We start from the raw sequence: 12,850 nt of genomic DNA, 5'->3' as shown, positions 1-12,850 counted from the left end.
GTCTTTTGTTCGTTTGACCCATCCATCTCCCAGATGTGTATTAATCCGCCGCTGAAATTAGTTCTCAAAATGTTCACCATTTGCCACTGTTTGAGTAACGTTTACTCAAAACTACCGTGATCTCCCATTTCTAAAGATTACTAACAAATAAGCTAACTAACAAATAGGCTTTGGGTGATTGCCGCCATAGAAACGCTGGGGATGTCAGACATCTGAGAGAGACGGAATAAGGCATTGTTGTTTTTGGTATTTTCATGGGATTCATTGAAAATAACAGAAAAAGACAGACTTTTGACTGCCTTTCCTTTGATATTTTAGGGCTGTATATGCATATACTGATGCTGCTTTTGGTTTATCGTTATAATTGCTTTCATTCAATGCCCTTATTTGCACATATACTCCTTAAACAGGCACATTCAGCGTTCCATAACCTTCATCAAACATGTTCACTTTACGGTAAACAAGCAAACAATGAACCATGATCATCTTTCTTTTGTCCTTTCTGTCTCCAGATCAAATTTCTGAAAGTGGAGATGGAGAAAAAAACCAAAATCATCAAGGATCTACAGCAAGAGGTGAGTCATCAAATGTTCATATCAGGCTGGTTTCAATCCTGCATTCAGTTTATGGCTTCATGAGGTATATATGTAGTCATAAAGGAAGCATTTACTGTAATTTACTGATCAAGAACCCACTCCTCCTGCTTTGTCTACTTCCATTTCATTTAATGATTTTGTGTGTTTGCCAAATGCCTGCTGACAGTCTCCAGAGACTCAGGCCGAGAGCTTGTTTCTTTCAATCAAAGGTGGACATACGCTGGCATAAATATATCTGTTTTACCCACTACTTTGTAAACACTACAGGCAGTCTTTGATCACGATAGCAGTCGTGACTGTTATGGTGAGAAATTGGTCGCTCTTCTTCTGCCTCTTCTGCGGTGGAAGTCTATCTGCATGATTGTTGAACATCAGTGCAAAATAGTTCGTCTAAAAAGACGTGTTTTTTTTTTTCACTCTCTTTGATTCTGAGGGGGCTGACACCAAAGTCTGACATTTACCGCTGATGCCTTAGACAGCTGGAGGAAAAGGGGAAAAAAGTTCTGCTGGCAAATACTATTGTAGCTATACTGAAAATATGTGACACCACATTATCTTCCATTTGGCTTGTTATCTGTAGGAATAGAAAAAAAGAAGAAAAGAAAATACAACATTAAAAAATAAAACTTTCAAAACAAAACAAGACCATTAAATGCAACATCGGCAACAGCTGAATTTAAGGATGCTTTAAGTTGGATGTTTCCTTTGGTGGCTTCGGTTTGTCTGTCAGCTATGTAACATGAAAAATAAATGAAACAAAATCATGCAGCGGCTGCCATTTAATTGATTTTACTGCATTTTAGAGATAAGGAAGACCCTTTACTGAGTTCAAGGTCTAAACGTAGAGACAGCCTGCTTCTGAATGACAGAAGCTTTTAGACCCTTTTATGACTCCACTCTCAGCATAAACTCAAATGCAAATTTGAGCTCATTCTGAATGCATTCATTGAGTACATAAGCTTTTGAGGTGATTAACTTGTCACCTGGAACCTTAATGACACATCAAAATACTTCTAGTACACTCGTAATTAGCTGGAAAGTATTTTTTTTTCATTTTATAAATAGCTGTATGAACTTATAAACACATGGTGCTTTGGGTATTATACAAATATCCTTAGCTATTAAGCCTTTCTGATTATAATTAAAATATTAAAAAAAGGCCCATAATGCCACACTATGGGAACAGTACTGAAGATGGTTTTTTTTTCTTGTGTTTTGAGATGCATGCAGGCAATTTAATTACAGCACAAGATCATGAGAAATGATGATGAAGAGATACTAGATTCTGCCACACCATGTTGCTCTCTGCTGCAGTGAGAAAACTGATTTTCGCCAGATGTTCAAATTAGATTGAGACCAAATTTGACTAAACTCTGCTTTGGTAACGTGATAAAATGTCTCAAATGAAACATTAAATGATGACATAATGACATTAATTTACTGTGATCAAACTCTTTAGAGAGATACCTGCCTTGATGCAGGGTTCTGTGGATTGATAGGTGCATAACAGTAGATCACAAAAGAGAGAAGGGATCAGATGAATGGCATTTGTGTCATGCCCTGCTGGGGGATACTGTAATTTGTTTCGGGCAAAGTTGATGAAAATCAATGATGAAATGAATTCATACCTGGAGATATAATTAAAAGGTTTATTTCACAATTTGAGAGGTTTGATCATAAATCCACCAAAGGAAGGGAAAATGTCTTTCCAAATGTTTGTTTAGTTAGGAAAAATCAATCAATATTTTTATTAGACCTCAAGGACACACAATTTAATTCAACTTTTATTCCAGACACATGGGTCCATACAGAACGGGGAAAAAAAATAAAACAACCACAAATAAATACAATTAAATATGAGAACATGAAGACAGGTATAGTCACTGCAGAACAAAAGTCACCAATGGTTAAAAGGCATAGCGACATTTGTTCCAATGTTTCCACAAACAAGAGGAACACCTTGTGTCACTTTGTGTTGGCTCAGTTAAAACATTTATGATTGAGTTTTATGAGTCAATCAGTCGACATATAAATTTGTAAATCAAATTCCTAAAAAACAGCATGAAAAGTGGGTACCTTTCTCGTCACAAACATGTGACTAGCACTTGTCCATCTTGGGAGCTTGAGCAAGATTCTAAAAGCATCATTATAAGCCACCTGAAGCTTTTTCATTTTCGCCTGACTGTAACTGCACCACAAGTGGGCTGTATAAAGTACAGTAGAGTACAGTAGGCTTTAAAGAGAGCTGTTTTAGCATTAGCAGTGCACATGTGAAATGTACGTGCCAGCATATTGGCCTGTGCATACAATTTGCATCACTTAGGTTATCCCTGATGATGTGACCCAAATATCTAACTTTATGTACCACATTTAGTTCTTGGCCTGCCAGAAAAAAACGATGGAAAACATAACTTATGATCCTCCTTGGTTTTAGCGATCATGATAACGGTCTTTTTGGAGTTGAATAAAATGTCATACTTAAGACCATAAAATGTTGCTGTAAACCAGCGCTATAAGGAGACAAGACCACCAAGTCATCAGCGTACAACAGATGGTTAATAAGACTTTCCCCTACCGTACATCCTGTCTTACACTGTTACACACTATGGGTTTTGCTAAAAAAAGAAAGAACTCCTCAGAGCAGATTCCAACTTTTGTTATCCAACATTATGTCTAAAAAAAGTCACCATTCAGATCATGATGTTGATTTACCAGTAGCTCATTGTGCTGGCAATGGATGTCATTTGTAGATATCCGCTAAAGAAATAGATCCAATAAGCAGTAATAGTCTCTAAAGTAGAAAGGCCTTGAAACATGTTTCATTGCGTTTAAAAAGTAATATCTCAAGTAGCAATTTCACTTATATAAATGTCTGTGAATTTGTTCTTGCATGCTTAACTCTGTAAGGGGTAATCAGAGGTAAATGTGGAGACACTTCCACAATCAATCAAGTCGTTTTCACAGTAGGGGTTCGCACATGTTGGAAACACTGCGAGGCAGATCGCTTTAGGTGACTAAATGACCCATAAAGGAGGCGGTGATTTGACTCTGTAATGAACAATTAGGGATTTCCTTAGTGTTAAGCAACATCTTGATTTGGAAATAGAACAAGTACCAGTCACGCTGACAGGGAGGCATGGAAATGATCTCTGCTGTTTGTCACACACACAGTTTAGTTTTCTGCTAAAGCTCATTACCATAAGTCAGCCCATCGATGTACACACTTCTCTTGCCAAAACAAAGAGCTGGCATTTTTTAACAGAATTAGATTCAACTGAAAATCGAAAAACTAAACATTAGTGTTGTGGTTGAATTGCCACGTAAACGTTTTTGCATGAAGTAGCATTGAGGTTAGTTACTCAGTATCTACTCTGCTGGCACGAGGACGAGGCAAAGAGCAGGAGTACAAAAAGAGAAGCGCCTGTACAGACTCGATGCTCTCCTTTCATACCAGTGCTTCAATGTTGACATTTTTGAGGTTCGCCATCTTCTATTCCAGATCTACATATCTTGGACTATCTAGGTCTGAGGGCCTTTACAAAAAAATAATCACATACGGGTCATTCGTGGTCGACAGAAGTTGGAACTTCTCTGACATCTGTGATGCTCTGACATTTAAGTCATGGCTACACGGAGGGAATCGCCAGATTCATTTCTCTGCATCTATTGCGCTCCTGAGTAATGGAACATTTCTTGTGTTCAGAAACTCAAAGGTCAGAAGTGTTTAAGTATTATCATTTTGCCGCTGCAGAGTCCACACTCTGTGGTATGTGCTCTCAACTCTGCAACAAAAAAGGGAGTCATCTGACAAAATTCGTGCAAAATGACATAATTGTCCACCACCATCGATGCCGCTGTCTCCTAAAACATGTTTACTGTTGGTAGTTTACTGTACATTCATAGTTTTCAATGAAGTGTAATACCGATCATTTATTTGTATCTGTAGTAGTAGTATTTCCTTGAATATTAACATGACTGAAAGCATAGATTACAGTACATCACCATTTTGTTTTGTTAATCATTAGCCATGGAATATTTCACACCCAGTTTCAAGCTTATTAGATATAACTATTTAAAACCAAAGAATTGTGATACCAGAGCCCTTAAATAAATCCTAAATTCACAAAGGTAAAATTAAATTATGATTGAGAGTTGATTCAACCTCGTGATCATTTTTGAAGGCTGCAGTTTACGGTGCTGTTAAACTGCGTTATACTTCGTCAACCCCATTGGTATTAATAAAGGTTGACTAAATATTAGAAACCTCTCTCAGTACAATGCAAATGATATAAACTATACATCATAACCTTCATGAAGACAGGATGTATTGTCGGCCTGCTTTATTAGACTGCATTGTATTAGTTTATGTAATAAACTGGTTCTCCAAGCTAAAACTTGGGTATACATCCTGTATTGTCTCAATGTGATACTATTACTCAGTATTGTGATTCTGTGGCCATATAATGTGTTCAAAAATCCCTGATAGAGCTGAAATGAACATCAGTAAAGCTAAGCATATGTTTACACCGGCATTCTGAATGTGTTCTTTATTTATACACATCACTATGAACTGAGCCGTGGTGTCAGCGGGGATGCTTTATGGCTGCAATCCACTGTGAAGTCATTATCAATGATTTGCTTTCAGGGCTTATTATGAGTATTTTGACGGAGAATGATCTACAGGCCGACTGGGATCCCGCTGGGATTCATCAGGTTCTAACAGAGAATTGTAATAGACAGCGTTGCCACACACTCAGCTCCTCGCTGCTGATGCTGATGTTTTTCACTCCAAAATGGCTTCCCGTCACTGTCTTCAGCCTTTCATGTCTTCCTGATGTAATTCCGCAGGCTAAACGGCGGAAAGAAATCATGCTCCGGGGCATTTACTGGAACTCTTAGTGATGGTCTTACTGTAAAAAAACAAAAGTGACGAGAAACTGAAGGAGGAAAAAAAAGGAAAAGTCTTCATTGTGTGTGTTGAACAGGACAAAGACAAAACAGATGAAACCAAAGAAGTTAAGAAAGGCTTCATATGATAGTTTTTTTATTAGAATTACCACTGATTGATCATATAAAGATACTTATTCATGATCTTTAGAAAGTGCTAAAACGTAAACATTAAAAAGATTCATTTCAAAATGATCAATTTTATTGTAATTTAAAGTGCAACAGAAGCCAAAGCTGTAGGATTTAAGTGTGCATAAAACACCAAATCCGTCTTAAATTGTTCTAATGTTTGGGCAGTAAATGCCTGAATTTTCTGTCTTTGCAAAACCTAACTTTGATAATAATTTGCCATTTCCTTGTTATATCTCCATTGGGAAATAAATGGCCTGCACCACTATATTACTCAACATCTGAATAGTCACTGCATTAACACAAGACTCAACGCCATCAGGACTCCATCAGGACTCCGTCAGGACTAATTTCACACATATGATCGCTGACATGCATTGAGAGCAGAAAAGTGTACTGACAAAACTGGAGGGTAAAGTGAAATGGAGCGAGTCCGATGATGGCATGGGATGTCATTTCTTTACACTGAACAGACAGGCGAAGTGCTGCCTGATCGATTGCACTCACATATCGGAGACAGCAGGCCCGACTTGATACGCAAGAGCGACGGTGGACTTGACATCCAGCGAGAGTGACAGCGTTTATTGAAAATCAAACAGGTCTAGTTAGATGGCAATGATAGATTAGAAGTGCAGTAACATCACCGGTTTTTACGTAATGCATGCATCACTTATAATCTGCATTTGTGGGTGGCGTGGTAGGCTAAAAAGAAAAAGGCAAAAGTCATTATAGCAAACCCCATCATTCCAGTAATGGATGGTGTTCAGGAGTGGTTCCCATTTTTTTTTTACAGCTTTTGATCCCTTAAAAACTTAACAAAGTCCATTTGCCACCCACGATTGCATTAGTCTACAAATTGTGAAGGGTTAACCACATAAAAAAAAATTCTATTCCCCGATTTGAATATGTTTTAGTGGTAGGATGGTTTAAAATCATCCAATAATTCCCAAGAAGAAAGACTCAAGCAAAGTCTAAAGACTAAACTTCTTGCAACAGAAGGGGCTGTTCTTATACACTTTGTTGTATACCTATTCATATGAATCCTCCGAAATTAATTTTGTTTGTAATCCACGTAATTTTGATCTAGGGTGTATAAATAATGATATCGTCAGTGTATGGAGGAGGTCAGGGTGGAAAAAAACGAGCGGAAATTGACACGTCCTTGAGAACGCATGAAAAATGAGAAATACATTTTCATCAGACATCATACAAACCATTGTATGAGGATACATTGAAAAGAAAATATGTCTTTTTCTGCCCACCAATGCTGTCTATATCCTCATGGCCCCAAGAAGGTTACGAACCTCTCACTGGTAGGAATCAAAGCTATGGCTAAATAAAGCACAGTATTTTTCAAAATATGATTTTTTCCATCATGTCTATAGTATATTACGTTTCTTCAGATTCACAAAAGGTCAATGTGATCTGTACGGCTCAAACTGCAGACTTGTGTTTGTGCTCTCAGTACTCAATAAGAAAAGACAGATGTCATTATTGTGCACTGAGCATGAAGTCTTAAACAATTCAAATGTGGATTCAAATTTGATGATCATTATATTCCTCCACCGGGGGTTTAATAATGTGAAAGCATGTGAGCTAGTGAGCCAACAGTCAAGCTAAAAGGTGCAGGAAATTGAATTTATCTCCATGATGACACATTGCAAAAACACAGTCGTTCCACAAAACATCAAATAACAGCTAAACATCACAACAGTTTATTCCGACTCATCTCAAAGAAGGCCAGATGCATGGGCATTTCATTTAGATGCAAATTAAATCTCAGCAACAAATCCATGTGTCTTGGGTTGCTATGGCGATATGCAAACGCAGCACACAATGTAAAAGTAGCACAATTGAGCCAGATGAGTCCCCAGCCACCTGAACTAAAAAAAATACAAGAGAGCAGCTACTGGCTGTTCAATTGCACATTGAATTACAGTTCTAAGAGCTGATGGCAAGATTACCAACACAATCAACACCTATCTTGTTAAAAATTCAGAGCTCCCTATTCATTTTTTGCTTAGTAAAATAACTATGAATGCAGCTGTCATCAGGATAATTACGGTTAAACTTGTTTGCCCAAATGCCCATCCACCCTTGTGGATTTGTGAATCTGTTGGCGTTTCTCTTTTACACAATCCTTTTAATAATTGTCTTGGTTTTATGACTGTGTATTAGGGCCATTGTAAATTAAAAAAAATGACTAAATTACAGAGCCTGGGGAAAGGGGGTAATATTCAGAGAAGAAATACACAGAATTTTCTAAATTATAGTTGTAAATTTACAAGATCAACCATGAATATTTTATCAGGTGAAAGTGGAAATTTTCTAGAAAAAAAACATGCAAATTTGTGTAAACAAAAGATGAATATAATAAAACTGAGATTATAAAGTCAAAATTTACAAATTTAATTCATTTCAGAACAGCTAACAGTCAAACCCAACTGTTGGGACGAAAAATTACCATGAACACACTGTGTTTCCATAGTCACAAATAACAGGTTCATTATTTCTTAAGAGTTTCCCCGGCCGGATAAACCGATGAGAACGGATGGATTCACATTCTTAGAGTCTGCTAGATTGTATAACATCATTTTCTCTCTGTGACTCACGTAACAGCTATGCAGTTTAACTTTTCTTATCATAAATTTGTTATTTTAATTTAATTTCTGAGTCATTTTCTTGTAAATTCAATTCAATTCAATTAATTTTTTAATTTTTCCCTCACCCCCTTCGTAATTATTATAATTTTTTTACCTCCAATGGCCCGATACACCATTGTACAATACTCATGCAGACAGCATGTACTTTAGTTTCATGACATCATGCTTATTTCTCATTTCCGGCACCAAAAACAGCTGCCGTCTCCACAGCATCCTCCACATGGAGCATTGATTCTCACTCCACGGAGATCAGGGGAAAGCTTCTCAGTGAATCTTGGCTTTCAAAACACACACACACACACACACACACACACACACACACACACACACACACACACACACACACACACACACACACACACACACACACACACACACACTTCATTTCATCAGACAGCTTTGCGTTCAATCGGATGTGGCTCGGGGTGAGCCGGTCGGTTAAAAGACTGTGGACACGTCTCTCCTTCTCCATCAGTGTCTTACAGAGTAAAGAAGTGCACGTTACTGTTTGCTGATTCATATCAACCAACCGACAGCTTCTTCCTTTCGCTAATGCTGGTCTCGCTGCTCCTTAAAGAAGAGAGGAAAATAGTTCTGTTGGAATCATGGAGCCATTATTTATCTTGTGCGGCATAATGAGTCTGGAGTTTACGCTAAAATACTGAGTCATGGTCTGCTTCCCTGACATTGACAGGAAGCTTGTTCCAACTTGACAAGCAGTGCAACTTTCTCCTGCTCCGCTGCATAACAGCAGTGCTGAAATCAATTGTGGAAGAAACGAAACCATGGGTTTATTTCTCCTGGTTTATTAATTGCCTAACTGTAAATATGGAGAATAGTGGTCTTTGGTTATTAGTTATTAGTGATCAGTGTGCTTTCTTTGCTCCTTAGTGCAGAAGAGGCGTCGTTTTGATTTGTTTGTCTCTGCACAAGGAGAAAGTTTCATTTTGCTGAGCTATTAGTTTGTAGAATTAATTAAAAGCCTGTGTCTATAAAACGCAAACACTTGGGAAATTGTTCTCTACATTTCTTTCAGGATGCGAGAAATTCCCACAGCCAATAAATACAGAGGCATTAAGTTGCAGGAGTAGTTTTGCAGTGGAGGGGTTCAAAGTGAAAGTCTATGGGATTTAGATGCCATGAGCGGTTTGGATAATACCTGCAGTGGATTTGAGTGTTTTCGTGATCTGGGTTAGGATGCAAAAAAAAACCAAAACTGTCTTTTATAGCAGAGGCTGCTGTGCCGGAGATGTTTTCCAGCATTGTTTGTTGATTCATTATCAGCAGGGCCGCTTATGCAAGAGTTGATTTCAGGGTGAGTAACTTTGTGAACTGTTCCCCATTCAGTTTTGTAATGTGTTTTTGTTCCTTTTTTTCTTTATTAGAACTGATAACCCAGAGCTAAGGGATTGGTAAACATAATTAGGCCTTATTAAATCCCTGTGTGTGAACTAACATAAGGGCTTTGCACATAAACACAGAAAGCAAATCCAAGCAGTTTGTATGAGAGAAAAAAAAAAAAAAAGGCTGTTTCGAGAATATTCAAATCATGAAGTACAGCAATCCTGCCAGAGCTTGTCTGTAATGAAATCTGGAGTTTGTCGGTAAACCTGAAAGCAGAATGTGTTGGTTCAGTGTCTTGTACTAACAGGAGGGCGTTTTCCTTCTGGCTTGTGTTAAATCTGCATTTCCTCCCAACACTGCCAAAGTGCTGCGATATGCAAAAAAGACAAATTGCATTTACCGTCTGTGAAATAGTCAATAAAGCAATCTTCTTTTATTTACAGGTAATATTTCTCACTTGCAAAATTTCCATATATTAATGTCACCGCCTGGGATTGTCCAATTAGTTTGAAACCATAAACTATTTTCTGACAATATTAGAAAGCACAGGCACAAGCCTCTAATCGTGCTGCATTGCCGAGGGATGCTCTATTTATAATGAATTGTTACGTCCAGAATATCCTAGCGGCACTTCCTGTTCAAAAGTGTTCCCTGATACAAGCAGAAACAATTGGGATTCTGTCACAGTCAAATTTTCTATCTTTTCTAATTTATTTTCTGTGCAGTTTCATATTTGACAACTGACTCCTTCTTTTGTTTCTGTCTATGGCAGCTAGCAATACAACATAAACCATCACAGCCTGAAGTAGCCTGAAGCACACGGATACAGATTTCTGAGATGAAAGTTCTTGCTTTTTGAACAGCTGTACAGTTTATATTAAAGGGGAACATCACTGAATTTAAGATTTCCAATATGTTATTTCCATGGTCTAGGAAAGTCCAATCAATATTTGTGAACATGAGCAGCTTTCTTTCAAAACCGCTAACCGGAGAAGTCGGTTTCAAGATGTGATGAAACTCAAAAACAAGCGGCGATGTATGCAGGCAAACATCTCGAAGATGCCGAATAAGTGTGTGTACTTATAGTTCCATTAGCTGTTAGCCCCCAAAAACTGTCCAAAGCACTAAGAGTAGCGGTTTGTGGTTCACGATGCACTAAGCTTTATGTTCACTAGCGGCCCCTAGTGGCCGGGAGCAGGTTAGGGGTTGTCAATGAGGAGTCAGCAGGCGATAAATGTCAGAAAAAAATAAAAGGTGTTTTGAGAAAGGGTGAGTCACTGAAAACCACGAGAGGTCTTTGAGAATGCTTCCGTAACTGGCCTCCTTAAATATAACACAGTTTGCTACAGCAAAATAGGATATTGGCTGTGGACAGACACAGAGTTGCACACTCACTCACAGACAAAGTAAAACTAGTTGTACTTACCCTGATCACAGCTGGTTTGAAACTTTCCAGATTAGGTAATTAGCTGGGCAATAGACGACGGCTAGTCAGAGTTAAAACTAAGTTTTAAAAATTATTTTTTTCAGATGTCTACGTTACATATTACAGTTGATTCAACAGCATTTAAATGACTGCATGTCTATATGTAGCAGACCTGAACTATGTGTTGAAATATAATCACTCGAGCTTAATCCTCAACGTCTAGACCTCTTTTGACCTCCAGATCATCAATTCAGTTCCTGCTGAGATGTATAGTCAGAGTTCTTACTTGCACAGTAAGAACTCTGAGATTGAAGCGATACACTGCCCTACTGCTTTGATGATCTCGAGTTATATAAATCAGAGAACTCTGAATGATATCGACCCTACGCTCCGCAGTGAAAGCAAAAGTAACAATCAGCCACAAAGTTATCCCTGCCATCAAGGAGATGCTTCTCTTTGAGCTTTGCGTAAATTTGAACTAAAAAAAAAAAAAAAAAATCGTACTTCCTCATTTGCAGTGTGTGGGATGTCTGTCTGGGTAACTCGGCCACCTGCTGGCAGCTCCTGCATTTATGCATTGAATCTTAGAATTTTCTTCCAGAACTCGCATTAAATTTGTGTCACTCTCCACGTTGTTTTGCACTTTATAAATCTTTTTTTTGACTCGGTGTGGCTTCGTGGGCACTGGCGCTGAACTCAAATCATAGAAAGTTGTTTGAGAGAGGTAAAGACAGGCTGCATGCGTTCAGAGGCATGGTGTCACGCTGTCACTTAGCAGTGTTGCTTTATTCCTCACAGCCCGCCATGGGTATTGATTTCTGGTCCTCAGCTTCCACACAAGTGACCGGCTTTCTGTGGTATTCAGCTGTGACACTATAAAGTGGATGGTCCAATATTTTTTTTTTCTTTGACAGAAATACATCCAAGTGCTTCAAGACAGATGACTGCTGTGACTGTCGACATTTCTTTGACATGTTCACAAAATTACATTTTGTATTTCCTTTACTTTACTGTAGCTGGAGGTTTTCATAACAAACACTGTGGCAAAAACAGGACTTTCAATTTCGAAATGTCTTGGACCCGTTGGACAATGTCAAGATGTCAGATAAGTTTGAGACCAGAAAAAAAACACAGCCTTATATAATATAATATGAAAGCAGTATCTTGCAAAATGTTCCTATGTCATTATTCTGATGGGAAGTTTTAACTAAGGTGGTCCTGTAGCTGGGCTGATAATATACTCGTAGATTCATCTAAATACACTAATAGCATATAAATACATATATCTTTCAAACCATATTGTTGATAATCTCTTTTCCTTCACTATAGAGGCTTTAGATGAGACAAAAGCCGTGTTTTCATTCGATTGTGAAATGGATTTTAAGCGAACTTTAGATATGTCACAAAAAAAAAGTGTTTTACAGTGAATTAGGCTATGCGACGCTGAAATCCACCACTAAACAGAAATGAATAAGTAAATGTTGTAAACTGTAAACTTAACAAGTCGGCTTGGCCATTGTTTCCATGTCTCATGCTGCAGAAAATAATTCTCTTATATGGTAATGCTGAGGTGGAAACAGTTGATGGACTCACAGTTGATGGGAGTTAAATAATCGTTATTATTATTTAAACCTTATTTGCATGGGCAGCAACTTTACAGTGTCCAGGGAGCAGTTTGGGGGTCTGGTGTCTTGCTCAAGGGCACTTCAGTTGTGCAGAGGAGGTGATTTGGCACCTCTACCGCT

The 12,850-nt window shown here is 38.1% G+C and overlaps 1 protein-coding gene across 1 annotated transcript in view; it reads left to right on the top strand.

Annotated features, from left to right (window-relative positions):
• Positions 1-12,850, top strand: part of luzp2 (leucine zipper protein 2) — an 82,536-nt gene that overhangs the window by 15,268 nt on the left and 54,418 nt on the right. Inside the window, exon 5 of the mRNA XM_054616592.1 lies at positions 513-575. Within this exon, the coding sequence (XP_054472567.1) occupies positions 513-575 (63 nt within the window). The remainder of the gene's footprint in view (positions 1-512; positions 576-12,850) is intronic.

This window comes from Anoplopoma fimbria, chromosome 2, assembly GCF_027596085.1.
Source record: "Anoplopoma fimbria isolate UVic2021 breed Golden Eagle Sablefish chromosome 2, Afim_UVic_2022, whole genome shotgun sequence".
Taxonomy (NCBI): domain Eukaryota; kingdom Metazoa; phylum Chordata; class Actinopteri; order Perciformes; family Anoplopomatidae; genus Anoplopoma; species Anoplopoma fimbria.
This window is presented reverse-complemented; position numbering and strand designations above follow the sequence as displayed.